Source organism: Aedes albopictus, chromosome 2, assembly GCF_035046485.1.
Source record: "Aedes albopictus strain Foshan chromosome 2, AalbF5, whole genome shotgun sequence".
NCBI lineage: Eukaryota > Metazoa > Arthropoda > Insecta > Diptera > Culicidae > Aedes > Aedes albopictus.
This window is the reverse complement of record NC_085137.1, coordinates 214,189,070-214,211,207: the sequence shown is the minus strand read 5'-3', so window position 1 is coordinate 214,211,207 and position 22,138 is coordinate 214,189,070. Positions and strand designations below refer to the sequence as shown.

Here is a 22,138-nt window from a genome sequence, read left to right as displayed (position 1 = left end):
GTTTAACAGTTTTCCGTAATATAATCTGATAACATAAGCTTTAAAAGCATTGAAAAACGCGTTTTTGCCATCGAAAATAAGCAATTGAAAAATCACTGTGATTTCACCTATTTCCCCTCAGAAAAAGTCCATTTTCGGTGCACCCATACAGCTCATACATTGCATCATACGCAATAAGTGAACACGTCAAATGAAAGCTTATTTATCGTAGAATCGACCAACCGAATAATATTCCGCATTATTTGTCATAAAATTATCAAATTTATGTGATTCTTACTTGGAGAATGTTATCTTAAGTTAAACCATTTGTAATCTAAATTTGAACTAGTAAACGGGGGTGAGCTTCTAGTGTTGGCCTGTAGATTGCGCTAGTGGTTGCTTTGTTTACTCTTGGGGTATGAAAAATTCCAAATTTAGTTTCCAAATTCCTAAAGAATTTCGAACACTCTGAGTTGAGATTCCACTTCCTAATGAAAAATGGGTATGAGAATTAGCAAATTCATGTGATTTTTAATTATTTAGCATGGAATTGGCTGTTTTGTGAGTTGCTCGAGCTGCTGCCGCCAGGTATTGTTCCGATTTTATCACGCCCCTTTTCAAAAATTCTTTTGAATATTCTACAAAATCTATACACATTTTCAATATTTTTAACGTTACAAAACGTTCCTTCAACATTCATCTTGAAGAAGAGGAGAAAAGCTTTCTGTCAAATGTAACAGCAAATTAATGAAAAATGAAGGTCTGACGCGCAGAGGGCGTGATAAAATCGGAACATTACTGTAGTTCAAATTAAGATTAAAATTGGTTCAAATTATGATTACGATGGTTCAAATTAAGATTAAAATCATTGTTGATGAAAAAACGAATATTTCAATGAAATTTGGTACAAATACACACTTTTTAGCTCTTTCGATTAGGCTACAGAAAGCAACATTATATTTTCTAAGCTACCCAATTGCGACGTCATGTCTGTCACAAAATTTGATCGCAGCTTCGCAAATATGACATTACCTTCGGCAACTTCCCGGGTAGGTGAAAATATCTGAATCAAATCTCAAATCGAACAAATTCTGATGTCGTATCTCAAATTGCTGTTGAACTGATATTTAAATATCATAGCAATACCTAAAAGTAATGTGTACTTGTTGAGACATTCTGGACGCCGCGAAAACTGAATTTTTATTTTCAAACTAAATTAACGCTGAAGAAAAATATTGGAATCACTCAAAGGCTCCTTAAACGAAACATTATCCGGCAGATGCGTTTAAGGATTAATTTCACTGTTTGGTGCCCAGACAACGTTTTTGTGGCACTATTTCACTGTAGCGCCTGTTATTAACGTAGCAGTAGGTGATGTTTTACTGCGTCGGCAAAGTCGTTACATGAACCACCCGAATAAGAACATTATTTACGTGTCCGGCTAGCCAAGCGGCGTTCACTCACAAAAAAAAACACATTTTACATACCTTGGAATATAAGTTGGAATGAGATTCCTAGATTGAAATAGCGTTCGAAATCAAGCACAGCAGGAAACTTATTTCGAAGCGTTCCAGCTGGAAGTTTGCGCACGAATCACGGATAGCGGGAGCAGTTTTTAGATTGCAATCTGCCACATCGACCAGCCCACAAACCGCGAAACAGGAACACTGCAGTATCCCTTCCTAACTGAAGCCAACAATCACTGAATCTCAGTTTTATTTACTGCCATTGTTCAATTCGAATATTTCACCTGCGGACGTTTTGAAATCCAATTCTTCCACAAATTATTTGTTGACATTGGAATATCTGAAAATATCTCTATAAGATCAGGATAAGTTCTTCTGAGTGAAATTCAAAATGGCCGTCGAAGCAGTTGGGAGAAAGAGCAGCTTCTATGACATACGGGAGAAGATAGAACATGATGATCCTACTTCCTTCCGTCTTCAGCAATAAGTTCTAGTTGAGTAGTTAAGATCTCGGTTCATGGATCTGAAGGTCTGCGGTTCGGTACTGGTTGGTAGCATTTCTATTTTATTTTTTAATTTTTTAAATGATCTGTCAGATCTTATTATGATATTCGTTTGATATTCCTCGTCAAGAATAAAGCCAGATTTTATTTTGATCTTATGATATCTAAAAGAGGTATTATTCAGTACTTCTCCATACTAATTTATGATATTATTTTCGATCTTTTGTCTTTTATGTCAAACAAACCAATAGCTCATTATGATCATCAGTAAATCATTTTTTAATACCTGAAACTGATGTTATTCAGATTTTTTCCTCTACTCGGGTTAGTGCGCCTTCGGTTTGCCGAAGTTGACATAACATGACTACTACTTTAAAACAATCTTGTCATAAATATTACTTTATCAGATGGACCGGTCCTGTGAGGAATAAAAACCATTGATCCTCCTCTCTCCCCTCTTCTTGGCGTAACATCCTCACTGGGACAAAGCCTGCTTCTCAGATTAGTGTTCTATAAGCACTTCCACAGTTATTAACTGAGAGCTTCCTCTGCCAATGACCATTTTGCATGTGTATATCGTGTGGCAGGCACGAAGATACTCAACCATACAAAACATTGATCAGTCACCCTATATTTCATTGTATTCGAATTGTGCAACGTTTACAAGTTACGTTTTACAAGTTTTCCTTCTAAACTTTCATATACAATCACAGCATCCCAGTTGTGCGGATTACATTCATTATGACATTTAAGGATAGCAGGATAAAAGTGACTTCGATGTGGTTCTTTGTGATCTGATGCACACTGCGGACCCACGGAACACCTCACCCTTTTGACTTTGATGTGGATTGGATTGGATTCTATGACTGTGTAGTACGACAATTGCAACCAGGTGTATGGAAGCAGAAGTTGTACCACAGTAACACAAGAGACAATGGCAGTAGGGAGCAAAGTTGCTATTTTTTTAATTATTACGGATGGCTGAACCAGAAAGTCCAAACCATGATGGTGGGTGGGCGTGCTGATATAGACGGCTAACTAGACAGTAGGTTGAGAGCTCATATTACAACGACCTTCACGTTTATCGTTTGGCAATGGAGTACATGTTTATTGTGGATAGATCGTCTGATGAAAAAAAGAAATACCAGACGACGAGACGTAGGGTTCAGACTTTAGAAATGAAAAACCAAGCATTAGACTGATCCGTGCTGATATTTTTATGTGTTTTGTATCCTTTGAAAAAATATCGACAATTGATTGAAATAAGTTAAACATTCAGCCAAGGCTTGTGGCGCAGTGGTCACACGTTTGCTTCATAAATGGATAGTCATGGGTTCGATCCCAGATCCGACACCATTTTTCGTCAGTTGCTCCCCCGAGACCCTCTTCTGAGCCTATAGCTCCAATGGACCCGGAAACTTGGATATCGACAAACGGCAACTCATAATAGACGTCCCCCCATCGGACTAGGAAAGGAACAACAGCATATCTTTGGCATCATAATGCTCAATAAGAGTCCTAGAAAAGTGAAAGCAGCACAAAGGTAAACAGTTCGATATAGTTGAATAGCATACATTAAGGCGCTGTACAAAAAGTGCAGCTGCTATTTGGGTTCGCTCACGTAGTGCCCTAGTGGACAAACCAGCTATAAATTAAGTTGAGTGGTTGAGCGTTAAGAGTTAAAAAAAAGTCTCTCAGTCTAGTCTAGAAGCGGGCTAAAGTTTACGAGATTTTCGTGACAATAAACTCAACGAGTGGTACATACGGCTCAGCCTAATAACCATGTCTATAGCTGGTGTCTCTTCCATTATTGTCCCAAATGGAAATTCTCTGTCTGTTAGTTTTTCCTAATACCTACTTCCGATTTTTCTTTTTCAATTCAATGATGAAGTTTGTTCATTCCAGACGGCTTTTCCACTTGGGAGTCGTCGAGACAGCCTTTCAATTCAATTTATTCGAGAGTTTGTTTACTGTAGGTACCACCACTAGCTGAATTTTTCAACCAGTGATTTCGTCTATTTGCACACTTGAAAATGCGTCATTCAACAACGAACGCACTATGGGCCAGAAATCAAAATTTCGCGACAAAAGTCAAAAAAGTTGTTTTTCTCAGATCAATCAATTTTCATATTTGTATGATTATTTGGGCTATGTTTGATTATATACCGACTATTTTTTTCGATTTGTAACAAAATTGTATCGTTTTTTGTATGGAGAAACTTCTTATAAGCGAAAATTCTCGATTTTAACCAATATTAAGAAAAATGTTATTTTTGGTGAAAAATGTGCCCATTAAGTATAACGTATACATTTCCTAAAAGTAAATATAGTATATTTTGCATATTTGGTGCATAAATTGCGATGCTTTTAAGTTTAAAAAGAAAATTTTACAATATTTACTCAAATTTTACGGTTTATTTGCCAATGTGTTACAAAAGTAGGATTATTCGACCGTATTCGACATGCAACCGGTCTAGGATGCTAGTTTGGACTCTTCTTTTTCGAATGCTTCTGGACTTTTTTGCGGGAGTTTGCGGGAAACCAAGTAAGAGTGATTTTTGTGCTTGCTTTAATTTTTACAATATTTCTCGCTGGGCTTCAATAATCATCTACTCTTGCCATTACGACGCAATGACTTTATGGCTTGCGAAACAATATACATAGAAACAAACAACTACCATTCTGGAAGATTTTGTTTCAGATATAAATGTGATTATAAGCTTTTAAATCAAGACCACACACTTACTCAATGTGCAAAGTATATCAATCCGTGTGATCAATTAGAATTTTAAATTAACTCAACGTACATACTTATGTACGGATGGATACATTATTAATGAAATTAGGAACAAATCCACAGCTCAAGTGAAATTTTAATTCACGACCATTATATGCTACACAAGTGCTTTACCAACTTAGCTACCGAGCCAATCAATGACACGGCATTTTAAATATTTGAAGGAAAATCAAATATTTCTATTTATCGCAAATATATCCATCCCACACCTATGATTAAAAGGAGGAAAATTCTCTGATAAAGTATTGAAAGTTTAAACGCCAACTAACCCCTGAATTGTAAAACTAGAAAGAATAGTCAATGATTGGAGGAAGGAAAAAGGAACAATTAATGATGATCAAATTGGCAGCTGGAATGTGAAAAGAGGTCTCTGAATTATTTTGAACATAATTCGGCCTAGCGTCATTCGGCCAAATGCCGGACATCTGAAATACTTGAGCAGCGGATTTTTTCACCAAAAACTTATCCCAGTATATATAAATTGAGCTTATTAAAAATCATAAATTCGTGTGGTCAATTGATGTACCGAAACTTTGCACTTTGAGTAAGTGTGTGGTATTGATTTGAACGCCTACAATCACAGTCTTACCTGAAACGAAACCTTTGTTGCGTATTGTTTCGCAAGCCATAAAGAGATTACGCCGTAATGGCAAAAGTGGATGGTTATTGAAGCACAGCGTAAAACATAGTTTTGTAAAATTAACGAATGCACTAAAATCACTCTATCTTGGTTCCCCGCAAATTCCCGCAAAAAAAGTCCGGTAGCATCCGAAAAAGAAGAGTGTCAATTAGCTTCCTAGACCAGTTGCATGTCGAACACGGTCGAATACTACTACTTCTTGAACAAATTGGCAAATAAACCGTAAAATTTGAGTAAATTTTGTAAAATTTTAATTTAAACGTAAAGATATCGCAATTTGTGCATCAAATATGCAAAATATACTAAATTTACTGGATAACTTTTTCTTTTTCTTTATGGCTTGACGTCCCCACTGGGACTTGGCCTGCCTCGCTTCAACTTAGTATTCTTTGAGCACTTCCACAGTTATTAATTGAAGGGCTTTTTTGCCTGCTATTTCATGAATTTGTATATTGTGAGGCAAGTACTATGCCCAGAGAGTCGAGAATTTTTTCCTGACCGGAACCGGGTAACAAACCCGCCGACTTCAGATTGGCGATCCATAGCCCTAACCACTAGGCCAACTGGAGACCCGCTGTTAGTTATATTTGTTGGGTACATTGTTTACCACAAATTACATTTTTCTTAATATTGGTTAAAATTGAGAATTTTCACTTACAAGAATTTTCTCCATACAAAAAAACGATACAAGTTTGTTACAAATCAAAAAAATCAGTCGGCATACAATCAAACATAGCCCAAATAATCATACATATATCTAAAAATAGATTCATCCAAAAAACAACTTTTTTGAATTTTGTCGCGAAATTTTGATTTCTGGCCCATAGTGGAACGGTTGGCTCGTGGTCGACGACGTAGAGCCGGGGCCAATCCGTGACGCACCATAAAAATGAAAGACAATAAAGAATATTGAAAACAAACGAAACGGTTTCTGTATCAATAGGGAGCGTTTTGGCGCTGTCGTCGACGTCTCTCTGATGGGCGAAGACCACGCGGGTTTGTAACCTAATTGAAATTGAAACCTGTGCCAGGAGGGATACATTTGCACTTTCCAAAATAGATCAAGTAATGGTAAAGTGATGGCAAAATCTGATGCAATGGTTTGTCCGTGTGTCCATATCCTCGTTTGCGAAGATAACCTGGCAAACAAAATAAAAGAATAGCGAAAGTACACGGTTGTCAAATTGCACTGATAAAATCAAATTCATTAAACACATAGTCCATGTATCCGCTCAAAAGTATCTACGTCTCCTTTTATTCTAAGCCGCGGAGCTTTAGGCCAAATCTAGTCGAATTACCGCCCACGACGAAGCGCCGCCAAGATAACCTTAACGGAACCTCCTCATGTGACGATGACATTCCGTCTTCGTTCGTCCCGTCGTGACATTCCAAAATGATATTTTGTTGGTGCAGTTGTACCTACCACGCGCGCGTGATAGGCAAATGCAAATACCCTAACATAACGGAATGGAATATGAAACCCGACCGCAATGAAGACACTGTGCTACGCTTGTCGCGAAGTGTAGTGCAATCAGTCATCATCATCACGCACGAATGACACACGAACGATGAAGTGTGCGCTGCGCGTCTACTTCTTCATGAAATCAGTTTCACCCCAATTATTGCTGTTGATACCCCCATGCTCGGGGTGGGAGCTATTAATAAGGTAAAATGCGCTAATCAGCATTGTTATTATGATATGGAGGACCTTTCATAATTCTGAGTTGTAAAATGTAGCTGAATTCGACTACCTACGTACTGCTATTCTATTTACTTTGTTCATTTATCTGTAGTCCTGAGATCCCATGGTGGTGAAAAGAGCCATCCTGGTCAATTGTCTATCATGCATCATGCATCTTGATTCAAGATTCTTGACCAAGTGACCAGGTTGCCTTCTTTATTTCTTTGTTGAGGCTGCGCTGCCATGACTCTCAGAACATGGCTCCGCTGCGATGTCCTGCTGGTTTCCAATCTTACGCAAATTTCATGTCTGTGACTGTGTAGAGTGTTACCTTACCGATCATTCTCCACTTTTGCACCAGAATGTCTATCGTTATCGGCTTTTGAGTGTTCTCTACTGAAACACACCACGTTTTACTGGATTTGGACCTTGGTGTGTCGACTAATCTGACTGGTTTCCCATAGGTACATTTCTTAAACTCTCAAAAACAACCCTCGCCTTCTTGATCCTTGCACCTATATCGATCTTGGTGCCGCCATTTTGCTACCAAGAAATTAGAAGCTTTTAGCATTGTCCACTGCTTGCCCAGCTCCGTTGACCGTGTTAATACCCAACGATTTGGTCTTGTTGACGTTGATGGTAATACCTGCCGCCGAGGAGCGTTCGGCTGGATCATCGGGCTTACTCTGTATATCAGAGCGCTTAACCACCCGGGACGATTCTTTCTGACTTCAAATGGCTCGTTTTCCGAAACTAAATTGCATTCGGTTTGAAGTATCATCAAGGGGAAGAGTGTATCTTAACAATGATTTGGCGGGGATCCCCCTATGACCCTGCCCCTTTTTCTGCGGGGCGGATCTAAGTGTGGCATGATCCATAATATTACCATATCATCATAATTTCGACTGGAAAACAGCATGTTATTGTCGTTGTTAGTGACAGATTAGTCTATACATGTTATGTAATTTCGGACCTGATTAGGTCAAGCGGTCATCCGGTGGCCACGTAACAAGTTCTGGGGACCTTGGAATCTCCGGTAGAAATGGCAATTTTTCGATTCTAAAAGAATCCCATTATACGACACCTCAAATTTCGCAGAATACCGTGCGTAATTACTGAACAGAGAAAAACGATTCTGGTCACCCGGTGGCCACGGAACAAGTTCTGGGGACCTTGGAATCTCCGGTAGAAATAGTCATTTTTCGATTAAAAATAAATCCCATCATGCGACACTTCTCATTTCGCAGAATGCCGCTCGTAATCCAATAAAACAAAGAAAAATGATTTTGATCGATTCTGGTCACCCGGAACAGGTTCTGGGGACCTTGGAATCTCCGGTAGAAATGGCCATTTTTCGATTCCAAATTAATCCCATCAAGCGACACCTCAAATTTCGCAGAATGCCGCGCGTAATCTATTGAAACATACAAAAATGATTTTGATCGATTCTGGTCACCCGGAACAGGTTCTGGGTATCTTGGAATGCCCATTTTGCGATTCCAAATAAATCCCATCATGCGACACCTACGATTTCGCAGAATGCCGTGCGTAATCCAGTAAAACAAAGAAAAATGGTTTTGATCGACTCTGGTCACTCTGGTTCTGAGGACCTTGGAATCTCTGATAGAAATGGACATTTTTCGATTCTAAAAGAATTCCACCTGAATGAATTTCTGGGGAAATTGATGAGGAATATCTGAAGATGTTCATGGATGAATCCATGGAGGAATTCCTGAAGAAATTCCTGAAAATATCCTGGAGAAGTTCCTGGAGGAATATAGGATTTTCTGTAGAATTATCTGGAGGAATTCCTGGACGTATTTCTAGACTCTAGAATCTAGAGGAATTCCTGAAGGATTTTTAGGAGGAATTTTTGGAGGAATTCCTTGAACAATTTCTGGAGGAATTACTGGAGAAATTTCTGGAGGCATTCTTTGAGGAATTTCTGGAGAAATATTCGAGGTTTCCTTGAGGAATTTCTGAAAGAATTCCTGGAAGAATTTCTGAAGGATTTTTTTGAGGAATGAATCAACGGAGGAATCCCTGAAGAAATTCCTGGAAATATGCCTAGAGGAGTCCATGAAGAAATCCCTGTTCTGCCCCCATTGGCACAACAGTCCCATGTGAATAGGAAACCCAGCAAACATGGGACTGTTATGCGAATAGGGGCAGTGTTGGAATTCCTCGAGGAACTCCTGGAAGAGTGCCGGAAGAAATTCTTCTAGGATTTTTGGAGGAATCCGTGGAGTAATTCCGAGAGGAATCCCTAGAGGATATTTTGGAGGCATTCAGACAGAAATTCCTAGAGGATTTCACGGTGGAATCCTTGAATGAATTCATGAAGCAATCCCTGGAGGAATTCCTGGGGGTATTTCTGGTGGAATTCCTAAAGCAACATTTGGAGGAATTTATGGAGGGATCCCTGGAGAACATTCTGATTTTTTGATGAATTTCTGGAGAAATGTCTGGAGGAACTTCTCGAAGAATTTTGAAGGAATTCCTGGAGGAAAATCTGGAGGATGTTCTGAGTAATTTCTGGAGGCATTCATGGGTGAATCCTAGGAGGAATTCCTCAAGAAATTCCTGGAAAAATCCTGGAGGAATCCATTGAGGAAACCCTGTAGGAATTTTTCGAGGAATTCCTGAATGAGTGTCGGCAGAAAAGTCTTTGGGGTTTTCTCGGGGAATCCCTAGAGGAATTCTCGGAGGAATTCTGGCAGAAATTCCTAGAGGATTTTCTGCAGAAATACCTGAAAGAACCGCAGGAGATATTCCTGGAGGAATTACGGAAGGAACTACTGGAGGAACTCCTTGAGGAATTTATTGAGGAATTTCTGGATAAATATTTGAGGCTTCTTGGAGGAATCTCCTCGAGGAATTTGTAAAGGATTTCCTGGAGAAATTTGTGGAGGAATTTCTGAAGAAAATCATGGATCAACCTCTGGAGGAATTCTTGAAGAAATTCCTGGAGGAGTCTCTGAATGAATTTCTCGAGGAATTCCTGGAAGAGTTCCGGTAGAAGCTCATTCAGGTTTTTCTGGAGGAATCCGTGGAGTGGTGGAAATCTTGGAGGAATTCTGGCAGAAATTTGTAGAAATTTTCTGGTGAATCCCTGGGGAAATTCCTGGAGCAATCCCTGGAAGAAATTCTGGAGATAGTTCTAGAGGAATTTATTAAGGAATTTATCCTGTAACTCTTCCAGGTATTCTTCAGGGATTCCTCCAGAAAATTTTCTAAAAAAATCATTCAGTAATTCCTTTGGGACCCTCCGTAAACCCCATCCAAAAGTTCGTTCCAGTGAAAAGAATTGTCAGACAAAAGAGGCACAAAACAAGCAACAAAGAAGGTGCGACGATTACTCTTTATCTCTACTGGTAACAGATAATGACATGATCTCGAATTTTTTTGTTGCGGACAAAACGGAAGCTGAATTTGTTGCGTACTTTTCAACTCATGAATAATCAATTATTGCTAACCCAAAGTCGAAACTGTTTGATGATAGAGCTTCACCAGAGTTGCAGTGTTTACCGACTCGAAGTTACCGTTCGAAAATCGCAATGCAAGGCTTAAAAATCTCTAAACTCGTGGTGTACGATGTTAATCCCATTATTTTCAAGTTGGGACAAACTCATGTCGCATGGGTTTGTTTGTCGCAACAAATACAGGTTGCGATATTGTCATTATTGTTGCGCGATGGATGAATTTTGATTCACTGGTTCGTTCACAAACTCCTCCAGATCCAGGAATTCCTTCAGGTATTCCTCCAAAAAATCCTCTGAAGGAATTTTCGGAGGGGTTTATGGAGGGTCCCGAAGAAATTACTTAACGAAATTTTTTAGAAAATTTTCTGGAGGAATCCACGGAGGAGTATCTGGTGGTATTTTTGCAGGAATTTATGAAGGAATTCTTTGATAAATTCCTGAAGGAGGTTTTGAAGAAATTACTGGAGGTATTCCTGGAGAAATTCCTCGAGGAATTCCTGGAAGAATTCCAAAAGAAATTTCTTCAGGAATTCTTCCAGAATTACTTCCAGGAATTCCTCCAGAAATTGCTCCAGGAATTTCCTTAGGGATTCATCCAGAAAATCCTGAAGGAGCATCTCCCGGAACTCTTTCAGGAATTCCTCGAGAAATTTCTCCAGGAATTCTTCCAGGAATTTCTTCAGGAATTCCTCGCGGGATTCATCAATGAATTTCTTCAGCAATTCCTCCAGGACTTCCTTAAGAAACACCTCGAGGAGTTTCTCCAGACATTCTTCCAAGAATTCGTCCAGGAAGCCTCAAATATTTATCCAGAAATTCCTCAATAATTTCCCCCAGGAATTCCTCCCGTTGTTCCTTCCGTAGTTCCTCCCGTAATTCCTCCTAGAACACAGGGATTCCTCCAGGAATTTCTCCAGGGATTCTTCCAGTATTTCTGCAGAAAATCCTCTAGGAATTTCTGCCACAATTCCTCCCAGATTTCCTCTAGGGATTCCTCCAGGAATTCCTCCTGCTTGGTTTCCTCAATGGATTCCTCCAGAATTTTTCCAGGGATTTGTCCAGGAATTTCTTGAGGAATTCCTTCTAAGATTCACCCATGAATGTCTCCGAAAATTACTCAAAACATCTTCCAGATTGTCCTCCAGGAATTCCTTAAAAATTCTTCGAGAAGTTCCTCCAGACATTTCTCCAGAAATTCATCAAAGAATCAGAACTCAGAACAAATTTTTACCAAGATCCAGAATCAAACGTCTTCGTTCTTCAGATTTTTACAGAAACTCCTGCTAGGATTCCATAAAAAGTTTCTGCGTGGGTGCCTCCTAAAATACCTTCAGAAATTACGCCAACGATATTTCTAAGGATCCCTTTAGGAATTCCTACGAAGATTTCTCGATAGTTGCCTTATAAACTTAAATTTATTAACTTCTTGCAGGGTTTCTCTGAAACCCCCTCTAAAACTTCCTTCAGAAATACCTACAAAGGTTTTTTTCATGGATTTCTCCTAGAATTCTCCCAATAAATCTTCCAAACTTTCCTATTGACACTCCCAAACATTACTCGAAAATTCCATAAATTTCTTCAAGGCATCCTCATGAAACTCATTGAAAAAGTTCTCCAGAAGTGCATACGAGTATTCCCAATAAAATATCTGCAAGGATTTCTCCAAAAATTCTTCCAAGGAACCCTCAAGAAGTCTCTTTGTGAAATCCCCCCGAAGTCCCTTCGAGGATTTTTCCAGATCAGTGGTGTAGCCAGAAATTGTCTCTGGGAGGGGTTTTCAACGATCAATTATACCTTTATTGATTTTACACTTACATTTCATAAACGGCAATGAGCAATTGTATTCCTAGATTGAAAATGGCGGCGCAGCTGAAAAATTTGTCATAATAAAGTGCTTTATACTGAAAATTGATTCCACAAAGCTTGGTATTTTCGGCTTTCAGTCACAGAAAAGCGTTGATTATTTTAGATCATTGCCAACGTTTCGATCCTGTGGTTGGGATCTTCATCAGGGCCTATTTATTTTGAAAAGGAGGGGGGGGGGGGGGAGTTGTACAATTATGCTGTTTTTATGATCGATGTAACTACTCACTCGATGTGAATCAACTTGTTATCAATTCGTGTTGATCACACGGCGGAATGTCGTTTTCTTCTCTGCACCGCACTTGTTTCACTGCGATTGGAAAATTTGGTTATTCTAGATATGGGTTCAAATTACATTCGATCATACTTGGACCCTAGCACCTCGATTGAAATGGTGGGTGGGTACACAGTTCGAGTCACAACACTTGGCACTTTGGGAACACTTCTGTTCGTGCTGGCCGGGATGGGATTACTGTGGGGTGTTAATAGTTGGCGGTGTCAGGGTGATCGGATTTGTTTGTGTTAGTTGGGTGGTTAGATCGTTTGTATTTTGTCGATATCGGTTAGTGGTAGACGACGCATTTCTCTCTTCTCTTCGGTTTTTGATCGTCGAGAGTAGATTTGCGTACGCACAGCTTAAGTTGTCGGTGTCTGTCCGATGATTGACCGTGTTGTAAGTCGTCGCTATATGGCACATTTCCAACACTTGCAGAGCTTGACTCTTGTAGGTGATATCGACAATGGTGGGTTGTTGGATGTTGAAGCGGTGTTGGTGGTTGATGCAGTGGTCCATCAGTGCCGATTTCTCTTGCAGCTGCTGGATTTCCGGATCAGTGTATTGGTAACCTTCTGCTAATCTGGCTTCGAGAGTGTTGACGTGGGTTTGGTGGCCATACATGCGAGTGCGCAGCTTGTTGGTGGTCATCCCGATGTAGGTACTGGGACAGTCTCTACAGTCAATTCTGTATATAGCGTTGTTTTTGTTGAGCGCCGGTATGGGGTCCTTGGCGCTTCTGTACAAATTCCCGACAGTGTTTTTGTTGCTGTGAGAGATGCCCATAACCAGCCCACTGTTGCTGATGATCTTTTTAATTGCCGGTGTTAGACCGTGGATGTACGGAATCGATCGATAGACAGCCGGTTTGTCTGTATTCTCGGATCGTCGTGGTTGATGTAGCAGTCGGTTGATGAGGGTGTGGGGGTAATCGTTTTTGTGTAGGTGTTGGTGGATCAGCTGATCTTGTTGTTCTCTAGTGCGGATGGTGCTCAAACTGCGGACCCGGTCAATGAAGTTGTTTACCACCGCAAGTTTTTGGTCGGTTGAATGAAACGAAAAGTAATTCAAAATTCGACCTGACGAAATTGGTTTTGCGTACCAATCAGTTTTGACGCTGCCATCTTCCTGTCTTATCACCAGCAGGTCGAGGAAGGGTAGTTGACCGTTTACTTCCACTTCTGCTGTGATATCACCTGTTCCATTGTCGATATCACCTACAAGAGTCAAGCTCTGCAAGTGTTGGAAATGTGCCATATAGCGACGACTTACAACACGGTCAATCATCGGACAGACACCGACAACTTAAGCTGTGCGTACGCAAATCTACTCTCGACGATCAAAAACCGAAGAGAAGAGAGAAATGCGTCGTCTACCACTAACCGATATCGACAAAATACAAACGATCTAACCACCCAACTAACACAAACAAATCCGATCACCCTGACACCGCCAACTATTAACACCCCACAGTAATCCCATCCCGGCCAGCACGAACAGAAGTGTTCCCAAAGTGCCAAGTGTTGTGACTCGAACTGTGTACCCACCCACCATTTCAATCGAGGTGCTAGGGTCCAAGTATGATCGAATGTAATTTGAACCCATATCTAGAATAACCAAATTTTCCAATCGCAGTGAAACAAGTGCGGTGCAGAGAAGAAAACGACATTCCGCCGTGTGATCAACACGAATTGATAACAAGTTGATTCACATCGAGTGAGTAGTTACATCGATCATAAAAACAGCATAATTGTACAACCCCCCCCCCCCCCCTCCTTTTCAAAATAAATAGGCCCTGATGAAGATCCCAACCACAGGATCGAAACGTTGGCAATGATCTAAAATAATCAACGCTTTTCTGTGACTGAAAGCCGAAAATACCAAGTTTTACGTAAACCCAGTCATACCCCGTAGAAGATTCCACAAAGTTTAGCCTTGGGGGGGGGGGGGGGGGGTGGTGTTAAAACCTTAAATTATTAATAAAAGGATTCCGGAAAAAAATTAAATAAAATTTAAAACAAAATAAAACGGAAATTCTGTAGAAAACTCTTAGGAAGTTCCAAAAAGAATAGAGAGATTTTGGGTATTATAGGCGGCAGGTTCATTCTATTTATCATGAGGGGTTTTTGTTGGTCGAATTGCCTGAAACTTGGTCGTATAAGTTATCTTGGTTGGGAAAGATTTGGGGCCAACTTTGAGTTCAACAGTTTAGGAAAACCGTGACGAAGAGAACTTATAAACTTTTTCTACTTATGACATGGTGATTACAACTCTTGGATAATTTGTTGATTGACAAATAAATTTGTGAAAAAATACCACTTGTTTTGGTGGGATTCGAACCCACGATTCTGTATCGCTAGTACGGCGCTTTAACCAACTAATTCACATAACAAGTTACGATTCTGCGGAATAGAAAGTCAAACTAGAATCAAGTTTCAACGTCTTTGTCAATTTATTCTCATGCCATCATACCTATGTATGTTTTAGAATATAAAGATGAATAATATGATTAGTTCATGTATTGATCTTGAAGAAGCTTAGAGGATGTTTAGCCAATGTGATTGATTTTGTAACCTTTCTCAATGTAGCGAACCTGGCAATTCTATGAGTGTTCACTCAAAGCTCTGAAGTCCAGGATAATTTAATTGGATTGCAACATCCAAAATATGTATGTTATGGCTATCGTCTTTATTACCAAAACTAACGTCTCTTAGACGAAGACGCGACGAAATGGTTTTGGAGATACTATCCGCTTGTACTATTAATGTAACACTACTTGGACTAAAATCTTTTGAATTTCCATCTAATATGTTTTCTCTTTTTTCTTTGCAGGTAAATTTCAAAACTCAATCATTTGTACCACATCGTAAGTACTTCTCATGCAAGAACAAAACCTATTTCTAGGGAACATCCATAGCGTATGATTAAAAAGGGTACCCTAGTTTACATTTCAACGTTTCTTGGAAGCTCAGGAGCTGTGCTTATGAACATGGCATTTACTAAATGCATGTCTACTTATAATCGGTGCCTTTTAAAATATTCTCCCCAAAGTCCGATACCAACTGCAACGTGCATTTCCCATTCCATATCGCACCAAAGACCATTGATCACTGCTTACTACGGAAAACGGTGTCGCCCAACGGTATCAGCCAGGCACCCATTCACTGTACACTGCTCATTCACCCGTAATCGTCGTAACTGCAGCAGCGCCAACCCCGCCACCCAACCAATAGCCTTCCCCAACAACACGAGAAGCCAATATGCTGCTTATCATCGCCGGACAACTTTCTTAGCACTTCCCCGACAAGCTCATCAAACATTTGCTCTGACACATTCGCAATAAATCAAGCAAATTATCTGGCGTTTTTACACGACTGGCAGCTCGTCGGCTGGCTCAAAGATTCAATTGTTACCACTGCGCACTCACTCGGCTAAGGGGTTCGGCTCGGCGTCATCGTACTTACTTGTAGATGCGTAGTAATTTTATACTATTTGTAAACTGATTCCGTTCCTCCAACCTTCTCGGTGGGCTTCAACCAGTAAACCCGAACGATGATTGAACATGCACTCGCACCTACAGGGTGGGTCAAGATGATTGTTAGAGTTTTTGTCAGAAATTACTAAGTGATAACTTCTTTAAACCCAATTTAATAAGCAGAGCTTACACTACTTCTACTTACACTAATTTCATAAAATTAAGTAATCGGGGCGAACGTGAACATCTTTAGTTTGACATACGTAATGCCTGAAGTTCATAGGCACAATATGTGTTGAAAAATTGACAAATTGGGTGGAAAAATTGCGAAAAAATCCACGTAGTTCTAGTTTGTTCCTCTATTTAAAATTTTATTCATTCAAATTTTCAAAATTATTCAAAATTTTCTTACTGTGTTATGAAAATATTTTGCCGATATTCGACAAATCTTCACTTATAAATGTGCATAAATAGCAACCAGTTCGATATAATAGAATACATTTTAGGCACTGTACAAAAGTGGAAGTGCAGATGCCAATTGGAATCGCTCATCACTTTTATAACAGTGTTACTGGCAAGCAACCTGTACCACTCTGTATGTCTATGAGTCTGTAGACGACCAGTCCAACTAAAACTAAGTTATTATTGTGGCTGGCGCTGATGATGGTGCACCAGCGCGTGCACCACTGCATGATCATCATTGCTTGCTCACCTTCACATTGGCAGTGGAAAACAAAAAAAAAATATCAGACGCGTCGCGTATAGTTGGGCTAGGTATTACACCGACTACATAGTCTGTGACTAAGTAGTAGGCGTTCTATTGGCTGGAGATCACTAGCTAGGTACTGCTGCATCGCTGCACAGAGGAGCTATTGAACCAAAAACAATTACAAATGCCGAAACATTCCGTTCTGGCTTGATTCTTCTGCTCAGTTTATCTGCAACTGAAAAATCGAAGTTGTCTTCGTCCCAGGGAAGATGCAAGCATACAAAACATCGTAATCCACAACAACAGAAAAAGATTTCTTCGTTGCACTGTGATGGCGTTATATGATGTGGTGCGCAAAATTATTACCAACTCAGCAAAAATATTAACCGAAACATTTCAGCCGTTATTCTAAAGTTTATTCTAAAGTTAAAGATTTGGAGAAATTAATTAAGGGGACCATGGAGGAATTTCTGAAGGAATCTTTAAACAAGATTGGTATGAAGGTATCCCTAGGAAATCCAGACTGAAGGGATTTTCTACAGAATACTGAAGTGATTCTCTACAGAATCCTGAAGGGATTCTCTACAGAATCCTGAAGGGATTCTCTACAGAATCCTGAAGGGATTCTCTACAGAATCCTGAAGGGATTCTCTACAGAATCCTGAAGGGATTCTCTTACAGAATCCTGAAGGGATTCTCTTACAGAATCCTGAAGGGATTCTCTACAGAATCCTGAAGGGATTCTCTTACAGAATCCTGAAGGGATTCTCTTACAGAATCCTGAAGGGATTCTCTTACAGAATCCTGAAGGGATTCTCTTACAGAATCCTGAAGGGATTCTCTTACAGAATCCTGAAGGGATTCTCTTACAGAATCCTGAAGGGATTCTCTTACAGAATCCTGAAGGGATTCTCTTACAGAATCCTGAAGGGATTCTCTTACAGAATCCTGAAGGGATTCTCTTACAGAATCCTGAAGGGATTCTCTTACAGAATCCTGAAGGGATTCTCTTACAGAATCCTGAAGGGATTCTCTTACAGAATCCTGAAGGGATTCTCTTACAGAATCCTGAAGGGATTCTCTTACAGAATCCTGAAGGGATTCTCTTACAGAATCCTGAAGGGATTCTCTTACAGAATCCTGAAGGGATTCTCTTACAGAATCCTGAAGGGATTCTCTTACAGAATCCTGAAGGGATTCTCTTACAGAATCCTGAAGGGATTCTCTTACAGAATCCTGAAGGGATTCTCTTACAGAATCCTGAAGGGATTCTCTTACAGAATCCTGAAGGGATTCTCTTACAGAATCCTGAAGGGATTCTCTTACAGAATCCTGAAGGGATTCTCTTACAGAATCCTGAAGGGATTCTCTTACAGAATCCTGAAGGGATTCTCTTACAGAATCCTGAAGGGATTCTCTTACAGAATCCTGAAGGGATTCTCTTACAGAATCCTGAAGGGATTCTCTTACAGAATCCTGAAGGGATTCTCTTACAGAATCCTGAAGGGATTCTCTTACAGAATCCTGAAGGGATTCTCTTACAGAATCCTGAAGGGATTCTCTTACAGAATCCTGGAGGGATTCTCTACAGAATCCTGGAGGGATTCTCTACAGAATCCTGGAGGGATTCTCTACAGAATCCTGGAGGGATTCTCTACAGAATCCTGGAGGGATTCTCTACAGAATCCTGGAGGGATTCTCTACAGAATCCTGGAGGGATTCTCTACAGAATCCTGGAGGGATTCTCTACAGAATCCTGGAGGGATTCTCTACAGAATCCTGGAGGGATTCTCTACAGAATCCTGGAGGGATTCTCTACAGAATCCTGGAGGGATTCTCTACAGAATCCTGGAGGGATTCTCTACAGAATCCTGGAGGGATTCTCTACAGAATCCTGGAGGGATTCTCTACAGAATCCTGGAGGGATTCTCTACAGAATCCTGGAAGGATTCTCTACAGAATCCTGGAAGGATTCTCTACAGAATCCTGGAAGGATTCTCTACAGAATCCTGGAAGGATTCTCTACAGAATCCTGGAAGGATTCTCTACAGAATCCTGGAAGAATTCTCTACAGAATCCTGGAAGGATTCTCTACAGAATCCTGGAAGGATTCTCTACAGAATCCTGGAAGGATTCTCTACAGAATCCTGGAAGGATTCTCTACAGAATCCTGAAGGGATTCTCTACAGAATCCTGAAGGGATTCTCTACAGAATCCTGAAGGGATTCTCTACAGAATCCTGAAGGGATTCTCTACAGAATCCTGAAGGGATTCTCTACAGAATCCTGAAGGGATTCTCTACAGAATCCTGAAGGGATTCTCTACAGAATCCTGAAGGGATTCTCTACAGAATCCTGAAGGGATTCTCTACAGAATCCTGAAGGGATTCTCTACAGAATCCTGAAGGGATTCTCTACAGAATCCTGAAGGGATTCTCTACAGAATCCTGAAGGGATTCTCTACAGAATCCTGAAGGGATTCTCTACAGAATCCTGAAGGGATTCTCTACAGAATCCTGAAGGGATTCTCTACAGAATCCTGAAGGGATTCTCCACAGAATCCTGAAGGGATTCTCTACAGAATCCTGAAGGGATTCTCTACAGAATCCTGAAGGGATTCTCTACAGAATCCTGAAGGGATTCTCTGCAGAATCCTGAAGGGATTCTCTACAGAATCCTGGAGGGATTCTCTACAGAATCCTGGAATGATGCTCTACAGAATCCTGAAGGGATTCTCTACAGAATCCTGAAGGGATTCTCTACAGAATCCTGAAGGGATTCTCTACAGAATCCTGAAGGGATTCTCTACAGAATCCTGAAGGGATTCTCTACAGAATCCTGAAGGGATTCTCTACGGAATCCTGGAGGGATTCTCTACAGAATCCTGTAGGGATTCTCTACAGAATCCTGAAGGGATTCTCTACAGAATCCTGAAGGGATTCTCTACAGAATCCTGAAGGGATTCTCTACAGAATCCTGAAGGGATTCTCTGCAGAATCCTGAAGGGATTCTCTGCAGAATCCTGAAGGGATTCTCTGCAGAATCCTGAAGGGATTCTCTGCAGAATCCTGAAGGGATTCTCTACAGAATCCTGGAGGGATTCTCTACAGAATCCTGGAAGGATTCTCTACAGAATCCTGAAGGGATTCTCTACAGAATCCTGAAGGGATTCTCTACAGAATCCTGAAGGGATTCTCTACAGAATCCTGAAGGGATTCTCTACAGAATCCTGAAGGGATTCTCTACAGAATCCTGAAGGGATTCTCTACAGAATCCTGAAGGGATTCTCTACAGAATCCTGAAGGGATTCTCTACAGAATCCTGAAGGGATTCTCTACAGAATCCTGAAGGGATTCTCTACAGAATCCTGAAGGGATTCTCTACAGAATCCTGAAGGGATTCTCTACAGAATCCTGAAGGGATTCTCTACAGAATCCTGAAGGGATTCTCTACAGAATCCTGAAGGGATTCTCTACAGAATCCTGAAGGGATTCTCTACAGAATCCTGAAGGGATTCTCTACAGAATCCTGAAGGGATTCTCTACAGAATCCTGAAGGGATTCTCTACAGAATCCTGAAGGGATTCTCTACAGAATCCTGAAGGGATTCTCTACAGAATCCTGAAGGGATTCTCTGCAGAATCCTGAAGGGATTCTCTACAGAATCCTGAAGGGATTCTCTTACAGAATCCTGAAGGGATTCTCTTACAGAATCCTGAAGGGATTCTCTTACAGAATCCTGAAGGGATTCTCTTACAGAATCCTGAAGGGATTCTCTTACAGAATCCTGAAGGGATTCTCTTACAGAATCCTGAAGGGATTCTCTTACAGAATCCTGAAGGGATTCTCTTACAGAATCCTGAAGGGATTCTCTTACAGAATCCTGAAGGGATTCTCTTACAGAATCCTGAAGGGATTCTCTTACAGAATCCTGAAGGGATTCTCTTACAGAATCCTGAAGGGATTCTCTTACAGAATCCTGAAGGGATTCTCTTACAGAATCCTGAAGGGATTCTCTTACAGAATCCTGAAGGGATTCTCTTACAGAATCCTGAAGGGATTCTCTTACAGAATCCTGAAGGGATTCTCCACAGAATCCTGTAAGGATTCTCCAAAGAATCCTGAAGGGATTCTCCACAGAATCCTGTAGGGATTCTCCAAAGAATCCTGAAGGGATTCTCCAAAGAATCCTGAAGGGATTCTCCAAAGAATCCTGAAGGGATTCTCCAAAGAATCCTGAAGGGATTCTCCAAAGAATCCTGAAGGGATTCTCCAAAGAATCCTGAAGGGATTCTCCCCAGAATCCTGAACGGATTCTCCCCAGAATCCTGAAGGGATTCTCCACAGAATCCTGAAGGGATTCTCCACAGAATCCTGAAGGGATTCTCCACAGAATCCTGAAGGGATTCTCCACAGAATCCTGAAGGGATTCTCCACAGAATCCTGAAGGGATTCTCCACAGAATCCTGAAGGGATTCTCCACAGAATCCTGAAGGGATTCTCCACAGAATCCTGAAGGGATTCTCCACAGAATCCTGAAGGGATTCTCCACAGAATCCTGAAGGGATTCTCCACAGAATCCTGAAGGGATTCTCCACAGAATCCTGAAGGGATTCTCCACAGAATCCTGAAGGGATTCTCCACAGAATCCTGAAGGGATTCTCCACAGAATCCTGAAGGGATTCTCCACAGAATCCTGAAGGGATTCTCCACAGAATCCTGAAGGGATTCTCCACAGAATCCTGAAGGGATTCTCCACAGAATCCTGAAGGGATTCTCCACAGAATCCTGGAGGGATTCTCCACAGAATCCTGAAGGGATTCTCCACAGAATCCTGAAGGGATTCTCCACAGAATCCTGAAGGGATTCTCCACAGAATCCTGAAGGGATTCTCCACAGAATCCTGAAGGGATTCTCCACAGAATCCTGAAGGGATTCTCCACAGAATCCTGAAGGGATTCTCCACAGAATCCTGAAGGGATTCTCCACAGAATCCTGAAGGGATTCTCCACAGAATCCTGAAGGGATTCTCCACAGAATCCTGAAGGGATTCTCCACAGAATCCTGGAGGGATTCTCCACAGAATCCTGAAGGGATTCTCCACAGAATCCTGAAGGGATTCTCCACAGAATCCTGAAGGGATTCTCCACAGAATCCTGAAGGGATTCTCCACAGAATCCTGAAGGGATTCTCCACAGAATCCTGAAGGGATTCTCCACAGAATCCTGAAGGGATTCTCCACAGAATCCTGAAGGGATTCTCCACAGAATC

General features: G+C 40.8%; 2 protein-coding genes across 6 annotated transcripts in view; one reads left to right on the top strand and one right to left on the bottom strand.

The window, feature by feature from the left end:
- Positions 1 to 22,138, top strand: part of LOC109420353 (nuclear receptor-binding protein homolog) — a 195,194-nt gene that overhangs the window by 105,608 nt on the left and 67,448 nt on the right. The gene's annotated exons all lie outside the window — the stretch shown is intronic.
- On the bottom strand, positions 12,473 to 13,942 carry LOC134288793 (uncharacterized). The gene is made up of 2 exons (XM_062854670.1): positions 12,641 to 13,942; positions 12,473 to 12,563 (listed from the first exon to the last, which is right to left on the bottom strand). Exon 1 carries the CDS (start codon positions 13,940 to 13,942, stop codon positions 12,881 to 12,883), a length of 1,062 nt encoding a protein of 353 aa, XP_062710654.1. The 3' UTR covers positions 12,473 to 12,563; positions 12,641 to 12,880.

Bases quoted from the DNA above. Each gene is read 5' to 3' on its own strand.
- LOC134288793 (XM_062854670.1), bottom strand. From the start codon at position 13,942: ATGGCACATTTCCAACACTTGCAGAGCTTGACTCTTGTAGGTGATATC.